Source organism: Lepisosteus oculatus, chromosome 12 (assembly GCF_040954835.1).
Source record: "Lepisosteus oculatus isolate fLepOcu1 chromosome 12, fLepOcu1.hap2, whole genome shotgun sequence".
NCBI classification, from domain to species: domain Eukaryota; kingdom Metazoa; phylum Chordata; class Actinopteri; order Semionotiformes; family Lepisosteidae; genus Lepisosteus; species Lepisosteus oculatus.
The window spans coordinates 11,459,512-11,483,400 of NC_090707.1; the positions used below are offsets into that span (position 1 = coordinate 11,459,512).

At 37.4% G+C, this 23,889-nt stretch overlaps 1 protein-coding gene across 4 annotated transcripts in view; it reads right to left on the minus strand.

Moving 5' to 3' along the window:
* Positions 1-23,889, minus strand: part of kalrna (kalirin RhoGEF kinase a) — a 195,236-nt gene that overhangs the window by 50,078 nt on the left and 121,269 nt on the right. For 3 of the 4 annotated variants that reach the window (XM_069196821.1, XM_015358770.2, XM_069196820.1), the window contains exons 19-33: positions 23,389-23,503; positions 22,322-22,437; positions 21,935-22,057; positions 20,929-21,111; positions 18,636-18,754; positions 17,839-17,905; positions 17,540-17,649; positions 16,577-16,646; positions 15,977-16,066; positions 15,321-15,413; positions 14,459-14,570; positions 14,165-14,355; positions 12,540-12,641; positions 11,732-11,874; positions 10,416-10,518 (exon numbers count right to left, since the gene is read on the minus strand). In XM_069196821.1, coding sequence (XP_069052922.1) covers positions 10,416-10,518; positions 11,732-11,874; positions 12,540-12,641; positions 14,165-14,355; positions 14,459-14,570; positions 15,321-15,413; positions 15,977-16,066; positions 16,577-16,646; positions 17,540-17,649; positions 17,839-17,905; positions 18,636-18,754; positions 20,929-21,111; positions 21,935-22,057; positions 22,322-22,437; positions 23,389-23,503 — 1,737 coding nt within the window. The remainder of the gene's footprint in view (positions 1-10,415; positions 10,519-11,731; positions 11,875-12,539; positions 12,642-14,164; positions 14,356-14,458; positions 14,571-15,320; positions 15,414-15,976; positions 16,067-16,576; positions 16,647-17,539; positions 17,650-17,838; positions 17,906-18,635; positions 18,755-20,928; positions 21,112-21,934; positions 22,058-22,321; positions 22,438-23,388; positions 23,504-23,889) is intronic. The other variant, XM_015358771.2, reaches the window with a different exon arrangement.

A 23,889-nucleotide genomic window follows, 5' to 3' on the forward strand; every position in this document is an offset into this window, starting at 1 on the left:
TCCTATGGCATAATTTTACAGAGTATGAGCGTTTTTAAGGACTTGATAATACCGAGGTACTTACCTACAATAATTAGAAACAGTACATAATAACTAGCGTGTAGATTTAAAAGGAAAATCTCCATTTATAATTCATAAAACATTTCAGACTATATCCAATGAAGTCATTTAGTCAAGAATATTTTTCACTGCCTGTTATCATGAAAAGATTACCTTTATCTTATATGAGAATAAGCCTCATATTTCACAGAGCTTTGAGACATCCATGCTGTGCCAATACAGCTCAGAATCAAATGCCAATTCCACTAAAAGATAAACCAGCCAGAAGTTATATCATCCTGAAACTCACAAATGGCAACCTGCTGAAGCTAACCAGATGTGAGCCTGGCCAGTACCTGGATGAGAGACTTCCTGGAAAAGCTAAGGCTGCTGTTAGAAGAGGTGTTAACTGCACCAGTAGGGAGCGCTCACCCTGTGGTCTGTGCAGGTCCTAATGCCCTCAATTACACTACACTGTAAAAAAGGTTCTGACCTTTGGACGAGATGTAATCCCCATGATCATCAAAAATCCCAGGGCATTTCTCGTAAAGAACTGATGTGTTATGCTGGTCCTGGTAAAATTTCCCCCTTGGCATTACTAATCATGGCCTCATAATCATCTCCATCTATGAACTGTCTTCATTAATCTCCTCCTCACTGATAGCTGATGTGTGGTGAGCGTACTGGTGTACTATGGCTGCCGTCGCATCATCCAGGTGGATGCTGCACAGTGGTGCTAAGGTCTCCAAGTATTAACTGATTAAAATACCTTTAAATATACCAAAATAATTTAGACATACCACTTTTTAGATTATGAGTAGGATAAAGTTTGTAGAGGATGACTACATCATCAAGAAGGTCCAATAGTCACCTGTCAATGGGTAGGTGCTCCTACATACAGCAAGTGAACTATACCTATTACCGTGCTGTATGTCTACAATGACAACGGATGTGTTCCTCCAGTCTATATCTAGTGTGACTGCCATATCAGTGACAATATCTATCAGTATTTGACACCGAGATGCTCATACAATATGTACTTGGTAGGCCAGTGCCTTACAATGATCCCAGGAAATTCACATTAGCTTTCGCCGTGTGGGAACAAACATCATCATTCTGAAAGATTAATGGACTGTGTTGACATTGGTGATGCTACAGCTATGGGCGCAGGTCTCAAAATGCCAACGTACTGCTGCACAACGGAGATACTCCCATCAACCACAGCACTGAGCTTGTCATGAATCTCCTTCTTTCTACATACACACAACTACCCATTTCTACCTAATTTTTAATGTTTCCTTACAGAAAGCTCAGCAACTTCATGTTTTTTTCTGTGTAATAATGTTCAGCCATAGCCAAATAAATACAGCACTACAGCTCAGACAGAAAGCACCATCTTTTGCCAACATCCAGGTCGTTATTATGCACTTTTACTTACAATCTGCAGATGGTGACAATGAGTCAATCAGTTACCACTGCGGAGGTATTTGCATATGAACTCTTACTTGACTAATTACTATTATAAGGTGTATGAGTCTTCCATGACCCCACTCTCATAAAACTATAGTCGTTGCAGTGCAGAAGTGATTCCTCACCACGTTTGTTCCACATAATTAAACATAATTAATCATACCAGGCCAATTATAGGTGCTTTCTGTCTGCTGGTAAGGCTGTTGAAATGAATGGTGGATGGAAGCATCCCCGATTGCCCTAGAAACGTCACGGTCAATTTTTCACTGAGCTGCGGCATTTCCACTGAACTGTAGTATTGTTACGGACTCAAAACAGTGAACCGATGTGCATTTTATGTATACAAATATCATCTTTGCATGTGTAAACTCACACGTACCGTACATTTTTCTTACCACGCATATGATGTGACCCTTTTTGTTGTTTCATACTCAGGAGGTAACAAGGAGGTCAAACAAAGGACGTGTGACCATGTTTCATCTCCTAACAAGATGAGCGCCATCCAATTAATAAACAGGTGAAACTGTATATGGCAGATACTCTATGAATTGTTTCAGTATAAAAAATGTAAAATATAATGCTGCTTAGATTGACCAACAGTTCACCTGCTGCTATCTTTTTCTAATAAAAAAGGAGATACATGATAGGAGAATCTAAATTGTACAAGAAAAAAAAATTGAAATCACATACACCCTGATTTCACTACCACATTTATTAATTCCTGCTGGAACTGGATTACAGTCACTCGTGGGCTCACTGCAGACACAGCGCTGAACACTGCTACTCCTTGATTGTCACCATGATCACCTGGCTTCCTAGCAGACATTTTCATAGTTTAGTGAGGTGAAGTTAGAGTACATACTTTCATCAGTGCAAACATCAGTTCAAAGATTAAACAATCTATACAGTAAATAACAGATACAGGGAAACAAAGTCATTCAGAGTTTGTTGGCTGAAAGGGTGGCAAAAGTAACTCAGAATTTGACCGAGATTTGCTTCTGCCAACAAAAGATAAGAGAACAAAGGATACATCATTCTCTGTAGTGGTAAGAGATAATAATACTAAAATAAGATACTGTGGGATTAGAGAAACATTATTCCCGAAATTCAGAAATCTAATCCCAGAGTTCCCACACCTGCCAGAGTCACAACGGGTCCCAATCCTACTGGGAGAGGGAGGAGGGAACTCAGTTGATCTGGCAGCCCAGTATGTGATCTCCTGTCACAGCCTGAGGAACAGTGAGTCTGTCTCCCAATAATGCTCCAGCCGCCTACAGTATATGTCAATATTTTATAATATGTCTTTGTTGTAAATGTCTGTAATATGTCTGTAGATTTTATTTTACTTCTATTTTTTGTTTTGTTCCATGTTAATTTTATTATTTTTATTTGCTTTGGCAACACTGATTGGACCCATCTGTCATGCTAATAAAGCACCTTGAATTGAATTAATAATGCTATCAGAGTTACCACGAGGACCGTGACACAGGTACTGAAAAAGTGGCAGGACCTCCAAGGGAAGGAAAATGCCACTGTGGCTGTGTAAAGCATTAGGAGGTGAACTGTCCCCACAGCAGACACTGCTCTAGAGACACGTGGGAGCACATTCCATCCAAACAGGTGATGGGAATACCTGGTGGTTTGGATATTAGAGGTGCAACCTCTTGCAAAATGGGGTAGCCAGGATTTTGTTTTTTACTCCAAGGTATATTCTGAGGCCTCAAAACACACTGCATCCCAGGAAGGGGTGGAGAAATAATTTCTCAAGGCGTTACCCTCAGTTTGTTCAACTTATGATAGAGAACGTATATGTTTAAACAAGTAAGCAAAGAAAAAAAAATACCACAGTTACTGCATCTACTGTGTGCATGCCATGACTATGCGTTGTGGCAGGTCAATAGGAGGTAATTCAAATAGAACCAGAGCATGTTATCACAAAATTGTAAAATCAGCACATAACTTACAAGAGACAAAGGTGCCTGTTTTTCATATGGTTGTTGATTAAGCTGTTCTGCATAAGTCTGCACGTTTCCACACCGGAAGAGTGTAAATTATCTGAAACGTCTGTCACTGCCCAAACACAATGCAATATTCCAATGTCGCATTTTCACGTACAGTATGTACTTCTTATTCTTTCAGATCCCTGTCCATTTCCAGCCTTTGTTCTTCGCTTCCATACATTCCGAAATAATCTGTATAGTTTACTGTTAACAGTGAAATCTAACATTGGAAAGCCAAGTTAATGGCATTCTTGAATTACAATGCATTTCTTCTAGCTTCTGCAGCTGCAGTTTTTGGTGCAATATTGCTGATATTGCAAATTACTTTACAACTATGCTGTTATCACCCCCATAATAGGCAAAGTTTTTTTTTTGTCAGGCATCAAGGGTTGAAGAAAACAGAATCTGATTTGCAGAGGCCAAGCAGTTGAGAGGAGATAATTGTGTCCAAACTCTACTGTCAATCCATTAATTGAGAAAGTCTGACTGTGAAAGATGCTATCTTTAGTATTATTAAAACTTGGCATCTCCCATGCTTCAATAGCACAATGGTTTGACACTGCTACCACACAGCACAGCACAGAATGCCTCTGATTCCCATCTTCCAGAGTCATTCTGATAAAGTGGTGTTTCTTCATTATCCATATGCATGTGCCCTGAACTGGAGTACCCTGTGCAGCCTGCAGTCCCACTTTGCACAGACTATGCTCTGAGGTTGCAGGCTTCTTCGGTTTTTACTATGACTGAGTGACTTTCAGATTATTGATGCCACTCAGTCCTGGTAATACAACTAAAAAATACATGCAAATCATTTACATCTACTCTACATACTCACAAAAGTCAGGTTAAAATTGCAGTTCATGATTACAATCACAGCAAAAAAAAATATCTTATATGCAAAACATGATTCACACTACTACTAAAGTGATATTTAACCTGGGTACTTCTACGCTCCTCCTTCTTACCTTATAAAAGTTCTCACTCCAGCTGAGATGATGGGTGTATTTGTGCAACACTAATCTTTCCTTGAAACTCAACTTAGAAATGCAAAACAACGTATCTGCTACACTCATGGACTAGAGATGGATCATATTTTTCACTACATATTGTTTTGTCCCTGTTATGGCTTTAGGTTTATGTGGATAGGCAAAGGAGCCCCAACATGTTTACCCCAACTACCATCTGTATAGTATCACATCAACCTGAGAAGAGAAAATGCAAGGCTGGTTGCCAGGCAACTTCTGGGGATGAAGAGATAGTACAATATCTCACAAAAGATAACCATGCTGAAAAGTGCTCAGATTTGAATTTAATGGGAAAGGGCTTTGTTATGGATATTTTATTTCAAGACAGCAGTTTGATTTTCATTACGGTAAAAAAGAGGTATTCTCTTGCAGCTGTGAAGAAACAAAAATAAAATAAAACAAAGCATTTCTGCAGTGATTCTGTATTATAAGTGGAAATAGATTCTGTATTTGAGGGAGAACCCATAAGGTGAAACTGTCCAGGCATATAATTCAGCTATGTAAACCTGTAATCCTCATTAATCATCCCCATAGCCCTTTATATTTTATTTAATGGTCAAAATAACAGCAGGTTCCAATGTTATCAACTGAACCTTAAAAGGACAGAAAAATAACTTAGGAAACCACCTACAGTATAGACTATTCACCTGGCTTGGTATGAAGCATGTGCTGCAAGTCACAACAGTACTGTATATATTTAAAATCGCTTGCAGATAATCAGGTCTTTTAACATACTAGATACCACACAAACCAGAATGATTACACAGTTGTAGTGGGAGAAACTACAGTTGTCCAAACAACATTAACAAGGATAACCTTCTGCAGTTATGCACATATTTAGGATCAGGATTATGTTCATGGGATGTGAAAAAGGTTATACAAAAACTTTAACTGTACAACATCACCAGAAATGCTTCCATTTTTCCATTTTATGATCTTCGTTGGATTTCTTTTCCCAAGACAATAAAAATGCTTGTTATGCCTTTACTTTTCCCCCCACTTAATATAAAAGTGAAGAATGATAGCTGTCAAGATCGTACTGTATTACTATAAAACAAAATTTTGACTATTTTGTGGTTGTAGAGCAAAACACCAAGGCAGCCATTAAAATTAGACTCTTCCTTTTGAATCGTTGCCTCTGTAATTGCTAGGCAGACTAGTTCCACCGCCTTTATTAGTCTGCTTCCTGCCTTTAGTATGAGTAGAAAAACTTAACCACTTCACTGCAACACAGAGAAGACCAATAAAAGCCCTCTGCTTTCACAAAGTGGTGCTTTTGAAATGAATAATCCAAAATCTCAAATATCAAATATCACTGCTATACTGACAAAAATGTTGTCCAAAACAATCTCCCTTCTGCCTCAAGTCAAACTAAAAATACATTTCAGAACAGGTCACATCATTTCAACACTATTGCCTTAAAAACATTAAATTTTACATTTTATATGTAGTCATATTGTTATTATTCAAACTTTTACTTAGTTTATGTGTGATTGGATACCTTGTACAAATAATCTTATTATATTACTTACAGGGCTAATCTCCTTTGACGGCTTAAAGTTCATCCACTTGGGCATGATACTGTTTTATCCTCCAATATTTGAAGCTAAAAAACACTGCTGTACTCTAAATACCTAATCACTATCAACTCCTGATCTAGTGGCTCTCCTCAAGCAATCGTAGAGGGATAAAAAAACATATCCTGCAGCACCTGCACTTCTGCCTACAGTTTCTCTACTGTGCGAGTTGTCAAAGATATCCAACATTAACACAGTCACTGCCTGGGGCGTGATTACAAGCACAAGGGTGATCTTGTGACCTACAGATGAAACAGTGTTGCCTATAGTATTGGTTTGTTACAAGAGCAGAATACAACTTTGGCTGGAGGCACACGGGCTTAATGACAAGCTCTCGAGAGTGGGCTGTAATAAATTTGATTTAATTCCTTTTATGAACCAGATCATCAGATCATTTTGCAAATGGAACAAAACCTGGTTTATTGAACTCAAAACTAGCATGGGATCCCATAAGTTGGGTGGTCTAGCATGCATATGTGAATGTTAACTTTGTCTACAGGGAAAAAACCTAACTCTTTATAAGTACTCAAGCTCATAAGACCCTAGAAATGCAGAGCCTTATGATCTACATTACGCTGAAGCCATGAGCCTCTGTTCCTAAACTGCCTTAAGAACTTTCATATTTTGTTCCCAATATTTGCATTCTGGTTATTTATCAGTCTGTCAATATACTGTTTTTATTTTAGCGTACTATACTGCACATCTACAAATACAGGAACTGTAACTGCAACTTCTTTTAGCCAGAAACATTTTGTTTTTGAACCCTCCCCCAAAGAATGACTAACACCTGTTAAAAATACCAGTAGGTTGAACTCTACAATTTCTCTTCAGAGCAGGATTACACCTATCTGGGTCTATGTGTTGGCATTTTATTATACAGTATATAAACGGGCACATATAATCCACACACTCTGAGTCTTCTATATGCCTGTATGTTAAGCACGTTGCATACTTCTACTTTTGATACTGTACAGGTTGTTTGGTGCAATAAACTATGTCATTTGAATAAATTAAACTAAGGCTTATTTTGTCAAATGGTCATAATTTAATGTTTTCAGTGTTTCTAACTCTAAGCTTTCTGAGCAGACTTCGAAAATGTAGAATACACGCATGTACAGTAACACACGTAATGTTTATTATAAGCCAGCGACTTCACGGGTGGGAGGTGAGATCAGACTACAGTGGAAATCTAATCTTCCGCTCAATAGGTGGTGTCATGTAAATCGAGATTTCTTTAACTCCTTTCTCCTTGGAGTTAGTTATCTGTAGTACATTTTCAACTGTGGGGCCAAGATTTGAAGCAACTGCAATTGTGGCAAGAACATTCAAATATGTTCTGAAATAAAAGAAGAATAAAAATAAGAGTAAGAAAACATTTGAAGTTTCCACTAAATTGCGGAGACAAAGGAGGGGGGAAGTTGGAAAGCAAAGTTGTGTGCGTCTGGGTGGGTAATAAGTAGTGGCTAACTGGAAGAGGAAAAAAAGAATGTCCCCATCTCCAAAAAAAAAGGGAGGAGAGGCTGACTGAGTCAGCCTATGCTGGTGTGGAACAGCCAACTCAGTGTCTGGTGGGTAAATAGGATATTAATGCAGACAATTGGGAAGGCTTTCTGGAACAAATGATGATTCACTTTCTGGATCCACAGCAGTAACCACTTGTGCTCGTGAAATGTTTCGCTCAGCTATAGTGAGGAAGTAGAAGTAACACCCACACTCACTCAGTGATTGCTCGATCACTGACAAACAATTTTGGACCTGCTTGCATTGGGCAGGCTACTATTTATATTTAATATTTATTTAGATCTTTATTTCTGGTTATGATAGAAGTTCCTTAGAACCCGGGCATTAGCAAAGCTAGTAGGTTTTGCCAGTCACCACGGTTGTATTTAATCTTTGCACAGTCAGGAAGAGGCAGCAGTATTTCCTTTTCTTTCAATAGGTTATGTACCGCTAGTCCTTGCACAATGTTGTAGAATGGTGCTTTAGAGCTCAGCTGTGTAACAGTGGTAAACATACTGTAGCACATTACACATTACCTACTATCAATTTCACCTGTTTCACAATACAGAAGCATAAAGAAATACTGTACTATTGACCCTTAATTTGAATGACTGGAGTCCAAAGTGTTTTTTAAAATCTGGTATTTCAGCTTAATTACTAGTGTGCTTTATACAATTTGCCTTGTCTGCTGAGATACAAAAATAATGGTAATGACTAATGACAATACACAGCAATATAGTTTCGTTTGGATTTATTTGATTGAATACAATAAACAGCTACCGTATATTAAAAAATCAAGGTGAAGCTGCTAAGTCACAGATTAAACATTTGCACATTTTGCTTTTTTATCTTGTTTATCACTTTTTATCACTTGCCTCTGAGCTTTCTTTTTGCTCTGAATTAACAATAGATTAAAGAGGTGTTGGGCAAGCTACAGACTAAACCACATGCACAAGTTATTAGAATATTGATATGGAAACATATTCAAAGTAACCAAAAGCTTTAAAATGTCAACTTCCATTTGAATAATGCTTTTAAAAGAACTAATAGAATGCTGTCAAATTTAGAGAAAATACTCTAGAGAAAACATATGTGTAATGGGATTTCTGACAACAATGGCCTCCATTTAATGGATAAGCATCTGTCCAGTACTGGGTTCAGTAAGAGTAAAAACTCAAAAAAAATTATAAAAAACTGATTTAACTGATTAAGACTAATTTTGTTAAGACTAACTTTATCTGTTTAACTATAAACAGTCCTTTAAGATGGCATAATTGAGACCCATTGGGAATTGCTGACTAAAATCTTTGACATGGGGAAAATCAAAATATAACTATAACTATTCTGCCCTCTTTAGTTTGAAACAACAATACTCTTGGCTGTATAAAAAGTTTGATACGCTAATGTTCTAGTAAGCTATAAACTCCTGAGATGAAGAACAGCTGGGAGTCCAAAGTTATATGAACTTGTTTTATCTGTTCTTGAGTAAAACAGAAAAAATAAGCAAACAATGAAAGTTCTGCCAAGTCTTCCTTGCAAGTGTTACACTTCTGTGAACTTTCTTGCTCTCCCAAAACAAGCACATTTATCATACAGTATGTTTAACTCAGTCCTGTCACGTCCTCTAAGCATGTGTTTTAATATGCTGTCATAAACAGAAAAACAATCTCCAGGACAGAACAGTATCTGAGTGTCTGCACTGACATGCCTGAAAGGCAAATCCACGTCACCATGCTACAGCCATCTGTACGACTGGAACCTACATTCAGGACAGAGAATAAATGTGGACTTCAAGCCGTGCTGTAGTTGTCTGACTAGATGCCAGGCCAAAAGTACACTTGGCAACCACAAGATGCAGCTGGACCAGGCCGCCTGTCTAACTAGGAGTCTCTTGTGGAGAATAAATCATTGCAGAGATTGGGTAGAGGACAGAAGCAGACAGAAAAACAAGAAATCCAGGGAGTTTTCTCTAAACACTAAACACTAGATGTACAAAATGTAGAGTTCATCAACGCCTAGTGTGTCAATCAGAGCTGTTTACTTCTGTTAAATGAAGTTTACTGATTAAAAAAGACCCTTGATTAATCTATTTCAAAATTTCAGTAGAAGAGCCTCCTTTTCTTTAAGTATAAATTATAACTATGACAATATGAAGCGGACCTGATAAAACCCACATGCTCACCTTACCTGCATCAAAGTTAGTCCCTGCTTTAAACAAAGGGTAGGCATAGGAAACCCCTAGTGAATTTTACTTGTCACTCAGGGGTCATGTGACAAAATAGAGGCGGGGCTCTCAAAACCTAGGTATAAATAGCACCACAGACTACAGAAGGAAAAAAGTCATGTGAATTAGGTCAGGCTGGAATTTTAATGAATAGATTAAAGTTATTGAATAAGAATAAGGTAAAACTCAGATTTTTGTTATACTGTCAATACTGTACCATTGATTTTACAGCATCACATTCAAACAAAATAAGCATGATCATCCTTTACCGTCCAGCATAACAGTAATGAAAAATCAAATAAGGTAAGTCAACAAACATATCTTAAAAGCTTATTCAATTTTGCCTTTTGACTACGTTTTTGAAGATTTTTTTTTTAAAGTAAAACGTGAAGGACAGCAAGTTGTAGCTTCAAAACCTCCAGCAACAAACAGCATTACTTAAGTAACAACTCAATCAGAAAAGGCTAAAATAGAACATAGCAAATGTCATCCAGAAGATGCTACAGGTGACTGACTAAGATAAGATTTTCAAGTCCCTGTCTGACACGCAGATAAGGGTTTAATTAAACCCATGCCCTACCTTGTCACTGTCCACAGTGTTCTGGGATGTTCTTGATGCTATAGAAATGGTGTCAGGCTGACTACTCCCATCTCCCTGGCTGTCAGCATCCTCTCCAGTGTCCCTGCAAAGATAAAACACTGGGTTAGAAAGGAGGACAAAAAAATACCACCCACGTGCAGATCATTCAAAACATGATTTTAAAATACGTACTAATCATAAAGTGGCAAAGCGGTTTGTAGTAACATTCAATTAAACATGTTTTTTATGCTGTAAGGACGGCTCATCAGGAGGGCAGCCAAAACTTTACAACATGGTTAGAGAGAACCAAACCAGCTAGTTAGATTGAATGGACTCCCTTCATTTGTAATCTTGCTTATGTTCTCAATAAGGGAAAGAATTCTTATATACTGTATCTTTAAACAGTGCTCTTATAAATTTGCATTTCCTGATTTTCTTATAATACGGATTTTGGACAGATGGGCACATAAAATGTCAGTTTTCTCAGTATCATTGGTAGCCTCTGCTACTGGGACTGATTTGCATATTGCTTCTTGGTTTTGTGTTTATTTTCACTCAGTTATTTATAACACTGAGCACAACAATTTACCTCAATGGTGAATAATGATAGGAATGTCAAAATGGGTTAAATAAACACTTAAGCACACTGTACATCAGGTTCAGTCTGCCAAACTGTCTGCTGCTTTCAATTACCCTTCAGTGAGCAACCAGCTTTTTTGCACATGCTCTGCATCTTTGACATACAGCAATCATTATGGTGGAGTGCTGCTTTTCTTTAAAATATAATATGTAGCATATCTGGACTTTTATTTATGATTGATTTTCCAGCATCTGCACTGTTTTTAAACACTAAGCAAAATGCAGATACTCTTTCATATGATTGTAATATACAGGAAATCTGGTATATAAAATTCAAGATACATTGTAAATATATCCAGAAGGAATGATGAGGTGGCATTAAGCACGGCTGCCTCATAGCTCTAGTGTCTGGTAAGAACCCTAGCCAAGGCTGCCTTCTGTGAGGAGTGTACATGTTCCTGTCATAGACATGTGGGTTATCTCCGGGTTCTCAGATTCATAATTTGCCAAAAACAGGTTGATTGGGTCAACTGATGAGCAGGAACAGAGGTCCTTCTTCAGTCCATATAAAGCAGCCAAAACAGCACCAAATCAGACCTCGACATAACTGGATGTTGGGTGTATGGCAATGTTTCATTATTTTATTTCCAGTTTTATGCTATGTTATTTCTGACAGTGAAGCAACATAGTAATGTTTTCGCTTGCATAATGAAACAAATGCAGAATGAGAGGCTCACCTTTTACTGTTGTTACGCTGTTTGGCAGGTGTCTTAGGCAAGTGAATGGGCTCCTTCAGAGCACCCTTGAGGTGGATGATTCTCTCCTGAATTACTTCCCGGATGTTTTTGATCCATTCCTGTTTTACTTCAATACTTGAAGCCTGAAGTTTAGCACACACACAAACAACTAGATAAATAACCAACAGTGCAAAACAGTCCACTATAACTAAAATGCTCTAATTATTGGATTAACAATGCTCAATGAAAAATTGTCAGGGACAATGGCACTGCCTGGTCTTCCACTTAAAAATACAATGAACTTATAGATGGATATACAGTAGATACTTAGACACAGCATGAAACTATGAGTCTCAAAAGATCCTACATTATTACAAAATAGTGCAATAGTCTAACACCATGTAATATTTATTGTAGACATTAGGCATGGCAGATGTGTGAATTCTGGCATCTTGCAATGAAACATTCTCATTCTAGATATAACCCATTTGGTAAAATAAGAGAGGTTTTTAGTTTTCTTTCCCATTCCAGTTCTGGATTCTGGTCTTAAAGACCGACTGAGAAGATGTACAGCTGTGATATATGTGAGCTAAGAAGAATTTACACTGCAGTATGCAGTACACAGTTTTCCTACAGACACTAATGTGACTTTCATTGGGATGAAGGAGAAAGGCCTTTGTACCAAATACAATCTTAAAAACTAAAGAAAATTTACACATGAGGCTCATGTTATCGTAAGCAAATCAGCCTTTTGTAGTTCGTACTACAAAACTGATACTGTACTTTGTGGTGCATCCCAGGAACATACCTTGAGTACTGTCTTGTTGTCAGATGAAGGGGTCCTTCCGGCCCACAGAGCAAATTTACAGGGGTCCCCTTCAATGTGCTCCGTCACTCCCAACTCGGATGTCTAACAGTTCAGAGAAACACTTTTATCGACTTACTGGAAAACTGGGCAAAATTTGCAACCCTTGATCTGCGCAGAACCTACACAATTAAAGGCAGATTCCTTCATCTGCAATCCAATTATAAACAGACAGCTAAAAAGAAATCAGCTGCATGTCCGGATGGCATTACGGTGTTTATATTAGGCTGTTCTTTCATCTCGGTCTTGCAAATCACCACAAAGCAGCACAAAACTATTGTGTTTAATTTCACATTTTATTTTGCATCTTTTAATCACCAACATTTTAATCACTGAAGCACTGTCAATGCAACAGCTGGCTTCACACATGAAAGTATGTATACCTTCGTCACCAATACATTATGAATGGGAGTTCTGATTAGGGGCTGAAACTCCTCCATCTGTTCAGGCGTTAAATATTCACCACCTGTTTGCCTGTGTTGCCGCTGTGTTTGCTAGATTCTAGTTAATATTATAATTTCTGACCTAAGAACAGCTCTAGACATTTATTATTAAATTAGTATACCATTTGTGGTATATTGCTTACACTATGCTGTGCCTCCTGCATTGAGCAGTTTCATCTATCTCTAATTCCCTAGAGTCACATCTCATTCTATAGAACAAATTAGCTAGGCCTGTACTATCGTTTTATAATTTTGCTACACAACTGTTGGAGATGGGTAAAAGTTGGGGTTTGTGAGCATCTGTAGCAAGAATGCTCAAAGCAATAAAGGAACAGAGACTTTGCATAGTAATCACTCATCATGTTTACTGCTGTCTATCCTTCATAATCCCACCAGAAGGTGCCATAATCAGTCTTAACTGGCAAGCATTAATAAGCCACCTCTTGTGAGGGTACTGATAATCCCAAGACTATCCCTGAAGCACAAGGTGCAAGCCAGATCAACACCCTAGACAGGACACCAGTCCTTTGCACGGCACACACAGGGGCAGTTTACAGTAGAAACACTAATTAACTTAACCGACATGTCTATGAAAAACGAAACATGCAAAAAACCATGTGAATACTCAGGGAACATGTAAACTCCACACACAGGATTCCCAACTCCAGAATCAAACCCAGAACCCAAGAGCAGCCATGCCACCATGCTGTTTGCAGATTTTCTCCCAAGTTCACAACACTCTGGTTATTAAATCCAGTACTGAAAGTGATCTAAGATATTGACTTGATGCTGATTACTTATTTACCAGTACTTCCCTGGTGTCTCAGAAAAGCATGAAAATGTAAATAATGCTTGTTGTCAACAGATTTTTTTTAGAAAAACAACAGAGGTTTGATTCTGGAATAATTAAACAAACTGTTGCCTTCAAAAAAGTCACACATCCCACTGGTCTTGTAAAGGTGTGCAACGAATTTTAAAGCGTTGTGATGCTCGAGATAAGTGCTGTGAATAATTTTTAACCCACAGAATTAGAGTATTTCCCTTCCTTTAATTATTTTTTTAAGGTGGTATCTTCAAAAAATGGTAGCTGTTTTGAAAAAAAAGGACAGAAAATATCATACTTACCAGCAACTTATTCTTAAAGACATATTTAGTGCGTCCTGAGGAGTCTTTTATTTCTTTGCTGAACACCAGAGATATTTCAAAGAGGAACAAGTGGCGGTCCCTTCCCTTCCGAATGAGAGACTTGGGGTCCCACACCTGGAAGGAGTCCTGGAGGATGAGCTCACCCTGGACGTCAAGATTTTCATCAAAGCCTGGGAGATTAAACAGATCCTTTCAAAAGCCTGGTCCACCCGTGCCACAGTGCCTGTGTTTCTTTTTTACTTTATTTCTTCACAATGCATCCTTGGGACATACCTTCTAACATGCTGACGTGCATGGCATCATTGGCTCTCTTAGGGACGCTCAGCATGACTTCCAGGCCATCTTTAATTTCGCCTTTCCCCTCTTCACAACAAGTCAGAAGTTCCTGTTCCAATAAAGCAGCTTTCTTGATTAGTGGAGGAGTAAACTGGTTTTCAATTTTTATTAAGCATTTACCACTTCCACGCCGCTTCAACTAATTGTAGGCAGTTCTCAAGAAGGCATCTGAATTAATTTCCTTAATTTAAAAAAATATCACTCCATGAAAATGTGTGCAGTATTTCCCTGGTGTCTCAAAAAAGCATCAAAATGCAAAAAGTTCACACTTCCATGGACACAAAAATCAGTCAAGAGTACATTTCTCCCCTTATGATTTCTATGCTACTATCATTATCATAAAACATGATTTGTTGAATTTTTTCTGCGTTGTTCCACATTACATTATGTTCATTTTTTTATTTAAACATACAGGGAACAATAAATCTAAACCCTTTCATTGAAATTTGAATTCCATTTTAAAAACAAACTGTAGGAATCTAGAGATTTGCATTTTAAAGCGCTGTGATGTTCACATTTCAATTAAGAAAAAAAGCACGAGATCAAAACACTAATTGTGCAGCATGCCTACAACAGGGCCTGTCCTTTGAGCAAAATGAAGTGCTAATGGGGACTTATTAGCAAGTGTAGCAAGTTGACATTCTAAAATTAAACCATCTTTATAAACATACCAATACACAGGAAACAGAGAATGAGAGAGAGTCGTGTACTTTGATGTTTTAGAGATTCCAGAGGGAGTTGGACTAATTAGTGTTCTTTACGAATGGAGAATATTCTAAGCTACAGTATTTTACTGTACCTTCAAAAGAAGCTGGTATTTTGTGATTCTTTGTACTGGTTTGATTAGGTAAGATGAAATGGAATTTGCCAGGCCATGTCTTTGCTGGATTTCCTGTTAAAAATGGAAAAGAAAAAGTTATTTATTCACATATTTTATTAATTCTTTATGCATTCCAGATTCCATTGTGATTGAAACAGCATAAGTGTTCATTAGTTAAAGAAACAAACAACTACAAATAGTTGTAGGATAGACAGAAGAACCTAATCACACCACTATTAAAACTATTATGGAAGAATCACAGTTTTTCTATCTGATGCAATTTTATTTGAGTACAGTCACCAAAATGTTGCCACCATTTATACTTACGCTGTATCTGGTCATTTACTGGTGCCATTGAATTGGACAACGACGGCTCTAATGTGCCATCTGCAGGATATTTGAAAGAACTGACATTTCTCTCTGTTCTGATGCATTTCATTTGATTTATTTCAATCTGTTTTTAAAACATTATATACACCTATAAATAATATTTCCCTCTAAACAATATAGGAGAATAATCTACTCAAACGGGGAACCTCTACTTCCGGTACTGTCCTTTCTCTGATCTATTTTTTTTTTCTTTCTTTCTTTTTTAAAAGTTAAAATACAGCAAATTGAAATGGAAAATTACTCACATCAAAAAAGCTGCAAGCATGTTCCAAAATGAGCTGACTAGAATCTGGCTTATTTTTGCAGTATGTGACATACATATGGAATTTGTCAGCCTGGAAGAAAAAAACATGTTTGATTTGTTGACCGGATAATTAAAGAAAAACAGAAGTACAGCAATTATTATTATTATTATTACAAAGGAAATTCCACATTTAACAGATATTCCATTGAATTATTTTAGCCAGTTTTTTATGTTATCTTTATTTCATCCATTCTGTTTTCCCTTCCCTTATGAATAAACTCCTTTGAAGCTTCACATAGCCTCCAGAAGAATTCTGTATGCTGCAACTGCTGTCCACACCTCTTGCAAGAGCCTTATTTAGAGGGCAGCACTTGGCTGTTAGCAATTATATAAAGTGCTGCAGACATGCATCGGATTAAGCAGGGAGCCTTATGAGGAAAGACGTTTGACAGGATAAAGATGCATTGTGGAATAAGTTAAGAGACTGCAGTCACAAACCACTCAGCATTCTGATTTTGCCAGTGCATTAAATATTGCCACTAGCTTTTGAATATGAAGTAACTTTCAAATGTTGCAGACAATACAGAAAATGTATATTTACCCATGTGACAAAGCAATGGCCTACATCTTCAGGTAACTGCTCATATTTCTCCAGTTCTTTAAGAAAAATGCTGTAATAAAATAGATCAATAAACAGTCTTACAATCACCTAAATAATATGGATACAAATATACAAACCTTGTTGTATGTTGAATGTCGGGACTTACTTTGTGCAGAAAAAATAATTACCTAAAATAGCAAGCACAGGTAGCATCTTTCTTGCACACAGAGCCATCTTCCCTTTATTTAGATCAATGTGGATCTTGAGGATCACTGTGGACCTAATTTTAATTTATCTAAGCAAATAAATTAATACATATCAAGGTGACATTTGTTTGAGACAAACAAAATAATTCACCCCATATTTCTTGCAAATTCTAAAGCTTTGTTTGAAAACGTGAATTTGATCTTTTTAGAGGAAAAAAAAATAGTCTGAACCAAACTAATTAATGTACCAAGAAAGATGCTCAAGCAGCAAAGCCACCCTGTAACCTAATCTGGCAGATCTCAGAAATTAAGCAACACTGGGCCGTATTTAGTGCTGGGGCAGGAGAGCTCAAAGGAAAATCAGGTGTCTGCTATAAGTGATGTAGGAGAAACTCTTCTAGAATTTCCAAATCAATGAACAGTGTGGAGACTAGAGATATTGTGCTACAGGAAATGTCATTTTTTGGATGAGACGTACTGTACAGTAAAACCAAGGTCCTGACTGCTTAGTAATTAAGTATCTCTTAGCACTGTTCATAGTGTCAACCTAGTGTCCTGACTTATTTCCATTTTGGCTTCACACAATCAGGGCTTTCTTAACTTCAATGAATGAAGTAATTTCTCTGTTCTCCACCTGATCTATAAGGTATTGAGTCTATGTGTAAATCCTATGGCTGAGAAGAACTATATACCTGTAAATGCAAGGAATTTTCTATTACTAAATATAAGTAACTTTTGCAGTATAGATTTCACATACTTGTTATGGAAATCATATATCTCCTGAATATTGCCGAAGATGACATGTTCCTTATTAATTATTCCTGGAGGGATTTCTTCCACCCCACTTGTCATTTCCCAAAGGTAGGTCTAGGCAAAGAAAAAAAGGTATGGAATTTAAAACATCCTCAGAGCTCAATGTACATTTTATTATATACCTCTTTATTTATGAATCATTTACATCATTCACTTAATTTACTTCAACAAGTTTTTTATGTTATCGTCGGTGCTAGCACTTAAATTTCCAAACAAGAATTCAAGATTTAAGAATTTACTTACCTCTAAACATTCATGCAAATCCCTGACATATGCTTTTTCGGTCTGTAGGAGTTCAGCCATTATAAATCTATTTGGGGAGAAAAAAGAAAGGTTTTAATTTATGTATTCTCTGAAAAGGGGTTCACTTCAGATATTCTTCATTGGAAAACTACACTTGTACAATAGCTGAAGTTCAACTCTTGACGTTCTACTCCTAAAAATCATGATCACAGTAGACCACACAGAAAGCCATAAACAGAATATACTCAGAAAGTATTTGTGGAAGAAAGGTATATTTAATACAGTACATAATAAATCAGGCTACATGTTCAAGCTAAATACAACAAAGTGAAAAACAAGTATTACAAAAGCAGAAACAATACTGACATAACGCTAAGTTCTGTTTAAATGAAGGCACAAAACAGATTCTGGCCATACTTAGTCTGAGAGTCTTTTGTTCTTGCGTCTCTGATGTGACAGCACCAGATAATACTAGATCAATGCTGCAGTCCTGGTAAACAACTGGTAAACAACTAACTGTTACTATGTAACCTAATCATTTATAGAAAGATTTCTGCTGGTTTATGCTACATTCAAAACCCTTCAAGATGTCCTAGCTGTAAAGTAAATGAGGACATGACTTCCCAGTGTACAATAGAAAGCATTCTGATTTTTCTATAAACATTCAGTTGTAATAAAAATCTGGGCTGATCAGTGGTCCACTAGGACTGGCAATGGGAAACACATGGCAAAATATATTCATTCTGTACACCCATACTGTATCTTTAGGTTTTTGTGTAAGAAATTACCCTACTTACTCTTTCTTTCTGGCTGATTTTCTCTTCTCCTCATTGACCTCATGGTTTGCATCCCGAAGTTTAACCTCAGGGTCAGTGAGACTGGCTGGGATGATATCCAGCTCTAAGTCTTTATTATCCTAACAATAAAACAGATAGAGCCTCTTCAGTTCCCCCAGAATAATATCCCCAAGACACCAGGGTCATAGATAATAACTGAGGGAAATAAAATCAAATACGATTTTTTTTCTTCTCTTTGAAGCAATAGAAGAATCCCCATATTAAATATGGGTGAAATAAATTTTAAGAGAAAAGATACAGTTTTCATTGCACAATTCAGTACTGACCTCCCCTCAAATTTTTATTACTTTTTCTTTTGTTTGACTCAGCTCTCTTATGTGGGCTTCAGTCTCTGCTTAGCCCAAAGCAGGGCAACAATTTAGTGTCTTGAACCATGACAGGGAGTAGTTCTGCTCTTTAATGAGGTCACTGTTAGCCTTTGAATAGAAGGAAAAAAAAGCCAAACTCTCCCTGCTGACTGTGTATATTGACACATTTGCTACAGGGAAGGTTGCGTCTATTCCTGTCCTTACCAATCTCAACCAAAGTCAATGTAGGCCACATTGTAAAGGAGTTTTTCAAGGGGAAAGTCAAAGTATCTTTTTATCTTTGTTATTTTAGTTGGGAAATTAAGAGGATCAAAATATCTTCATCCCAATTCATCTGCTTGCGTTACGCATACTGTATAAATTGAGTTCCATATCTAGGATAAATCTTATCTATACCTGATCTTTGAAATAGATTATATTTTAATGTTCTTGATGTTTTTCTCTCCTTTGGTGTTGTAAATTAGCTGTATAAATAATAACCTCAAATTTGAACAGAAAGGTTCCTACATATTGAATCAAGAATCCATGTTTGTTTAACAAGTTGTTGTTTGGAATGACCTCTACAACTGTCCTCAATTGTAAGAGGGAGGCAGGAATGAATCAGAACACCACAGAAAAGCTCAGTTCAAATGGGGCGAGCAATTATCAGTTCCTGTTCTGTCAGTTCTGTCAGTGGTCTCATCCCTTCCAATCCTGTAAATAAGAAATTCTGTCCAAAAGCAGTCTTGCAGATTAATGATCCCCAGGCTGAAAATGAATGCTGTCTGATTGTTCAGCACCAAAATTCAATAACTAAATTAGAACCAGGAATCCTTATAAAACACTGACATATCAGTCAATGTCTAGTGCCATAAACATTACTAGTAACTGAGAAAATAAGTATTAGTCCCACTCTACACCTGAGTAGCTAATGAGATAGAGTTCCCAGTTCCCCTCTGAGGCCTGAACAGGGACTCAACCCTAGACCCTGATGTAGTCTGCAGTGTGCTCAGACTAACTGAGCCTCGTATTGATAAAACACACAACAGCACTCCTATTAATTTTGAGAACCATTTTCATGACAGGTTACACCTTTAAAATGAAGAACGCTTGTCTTTCCAAATGAAAGCTTCCCATGCTGATTTAGCTGTTTTTCCAGTTTCTCCATGCTTACATCACTGATTTACTCCACTTCCTGTGGTTTCCTATGAGGCTGCAGTAATTTACATTGCTTTTAAATTGACATCTCCTTGATTCAGTGTTATTCGACTTTTACATTAGCCTGCCATGTTATCTTTTAATAGGGTTAGCATACAGTTTTGCCCAAGGCTTTGATAAAGCACATGGCTCGTTAGCTTTATTATTAGTGCAGCTCTTGCCCACTTGTGATTTAGATGTTTAAGTAAGAAATGCATGCCTTTTGAGTGCTTTAAAGATAATGCTTAACAAGAAAATCAAGACATGCTCCCACATCACCTAATAATAATGGTTCTTGCTTTACGGTTTACGTGTTGTGAAACTTGCCTTATTTTCTTCTGGTAATGTATATTTTGCAGTTGTCAAGTAAGAAAAGTGAGGTTCATGCACCACAGAATATACAGATTTTATCCTGATCACACTGAGAAATATTCCACAGTAAATTAGGAGTCAAACTTCAATTGCAAAACATCTTAGACAAATTAAATTGATATGGCTCCATATTCTCGGACAGTTATTTTTATTGTATATCCTGTTGGCTGTTCAGCAGTAAGAGGTACCTGTTTTCAAGCTGTTATGTAAGAGGAACTAAAACAGAACAGCTCTCATATGCAGAAGGCATCTATATTGCATGACTACTGGCACATTCTGGATTCAGACCTCAATCCAGTTGATTCCAGCCAAATTGAATGTAAGGGGAAAAAAAAGATTCTGAACTGAAAGAGTGGCTGAAGACAGAATACACTTACCTCTGAACTGATGCCAAGCGCTTTTTCCAGGGAGGACCGATATTTCCCCATTCGTAGTGAAAAGTCACGGTAGCGCTTGTCAACAGTGGTAACCCACTTCTTCAGTTCGTTAACATGAACGTGACCTTTCTCTACAAAGCTGTCGGCCAGCTGAATGAGCAGCTTCACCTTCTCCTGGATTTGCTAAAGCACCAAACATACAGTACTCACATTAAACCTCTCTATCGCAAACCTTGAAATTTGAAAGGAAAAATCAAGGCAGACCTATGATATATGTTACTTGAAAATGAGTGATCTACTAAATAATAAAAGTGAAGCTGCTCAAACAATGACAGGCATGTAAAAACTGTTTCCAGCAAAAAATGTGTGTTTTACCTGCACCATCAAAGAGGACTTCATACTTTCATTATACCGCAGTATTAAATAATACACCTCTAGGATAAGGTTCAGTATCTCTTTTAATCTATTTCTAATACAACCCATATGATTTCAGGGAAAACACAAAGTACAGTAGGGTACTTAAACAGTACCTTGAACCTCTGTCCTAATATCATAAGCATGTGCTGACACCAATATGCACTGAATCACCACTAACATCAGTTGATGCTGAAGGAATACCACTAAGGTGATGTATATATAATTTCAGAAATAACCTGCATGGCAAACATTTCTACTTCTCAAACTCTTCCCAAGTCACACAGGAACTACTGTACGTTTCATGTTTCAAGAATAAGGGAATTCAGAAAAAGTAGGTATTTTATTAGGGTTTACCACTGTTATTTCAGATCTACCTTCTCTCTTTTTCATTCTAGGAACAGTTTTTTTTCTGTTTTTGAACAATACTACATTGATCTAAATAGAAATCAATTGTATGTGCATATTTAAATCCCAATAATGTCAGTGAATAATTTAAAATTAAAATGTACTTGAAAACTTATAGGCATTTTGAAGACAGTAAATCCAACAGTGTGGAAGAACCCAAATAATACTATTTTAGATTTCTTACCTTGGCAGATATTCTAAATTCTCCATACTCTTTTAAGAGTTCCTGAGTTTTTTCACAAGTTTCCCCAGGGGAAGTATGAGTGGAGAGGTAATATTCGCCGGTTTCCTGAATCCAGTCTAAGGCCTGTTGCAAAAGTCAAAACAAAATGTCCAGAGTCTCACATCGATACAGGTTCCCTTCATGACTATGTGCTCAGGGGGCCTAATTATTTTACTGCTCAATAATACATAATACAGGGATAGAAGTTGGAGCCTTTTATATATGGAAATTTTGCATTTCATCATAAAAAAACTCCCTCAGTACATGTAGGAATCTACGGCGATCACATTCCATATTAAATTTTCATAAGGATGCAATCCCTAATTAGCTTGACACCAGCGGCAATACCTGTTTGGCACTCCGTTCAAAAACGACATACTGCTGGCACTGGTCTAGTCTTCGTTTCTTCATCGTCCAGAAGTGCAATACCCTGTTTTCTCTCTGTAGCAGCTCATTCAGAATAGCTGGAAAGCCAGAATGAAAATTAAGACTATACTTTCATTTACCCCAAAAAATACACAAGGCTGAAAATGACCAAAAAGGCATGAAATGCATTCGCAGAAAAAAAGGATTTGATTAAATAAGAAGCTCTGACAACCATAAAGAATAAAGACATGGAGCCAGAGACCAGATGCAGATAAACAGACACTTTGGGATGAGCACAAAGAAGATGTGCTTGGAGTCAATGATTTGTGGTTGAGTCCTTTGCCTGTTTGTTGACATCAACACTCCTATACAGTACTTTGGGAGGATAAAGTCAGTAACCCTGGTCTACAGAACTGGAGTTTATTCCTGGCAAAGCATCTTTATGATTGTGACTATAGAAGACATGGGCTCCTGCTGGGATCAGGAAAGTATAGCTCACATATACTCAGCAGGGGTCTGACCACTGTATGGCTGTGGTTCCCTGGACTCTTTAAATAGCATGTAATAACAACAGCATAACAACATCACTTTATTAGCCCTATACAATTTCTTGCATTAGGAATTCATCTTTTTGCATACCCCAGCTTGCTCTCCATGAGACACAGACTCGGAGAGAAGCTTGGGGTCAGAGCGCAGGGTCAGCTGTTGTACAGCACCCCTGGAGCAGTTGGGGATTAAAGGGCCTTGCTCAGGGGCCCAAGGGAGTAGGATTGCTCTGCCGGCTGTGGGATTTGAACCGGTAACATTCCAGCCACAGGCACAGATCCTTAGCCACAGAACCACCACTCCGCTCTACAATGTGAACTGTAGAGTCACACCACTAAACACAGAAATGAAAAATGGAGCATCATCATTTCACATAAGTCTAGGTTTCAACTGTTGCAGGTAATGAACAATGCTTGGTAAACACAAGAGATAATCAAAGGACTGTGCAGCAACTGAGTTCTTGACATTCAATAACATTTTTATTGTCATATTCATATACTTACCTTTCACTTGCTGCTCAGGCCCACGGGTATGACTTGCTGCTCCAGGCATGCTGACATTATTTCTGTGGATATACTTCAGAAATACCTCTGCATTCCTTCTTGCTAATGTACATGCCTGCCAGAGAAAATTTTACAATCTATTAATACACACCGGGCCAGGAGAATACATTACAAATTTAATGGATACACCAGGCCTAAAGAGTGCCTAATCCTTCCTGGCTTTAGATAAACACATGAACAATCATTTTATGTGAATTAAATACATTCCAGTACAACACAAGTTAGGTTTCCAGCTTGGGCAGCACACATATCTATTGGCCACATTCCTTTTACACTGTTTAGATATACTTGTCACAATAACTTACTGTAGTATTTTTCACAACTTTCAAAAAGCTTTTGAAATGTAACAAGTAAAATCACTATGAGATTTTAATAACACATCAGAATCAGAACGTGACACACTGATATCAATTTTTCCAAAGTAAATACTGTTGTAACAAC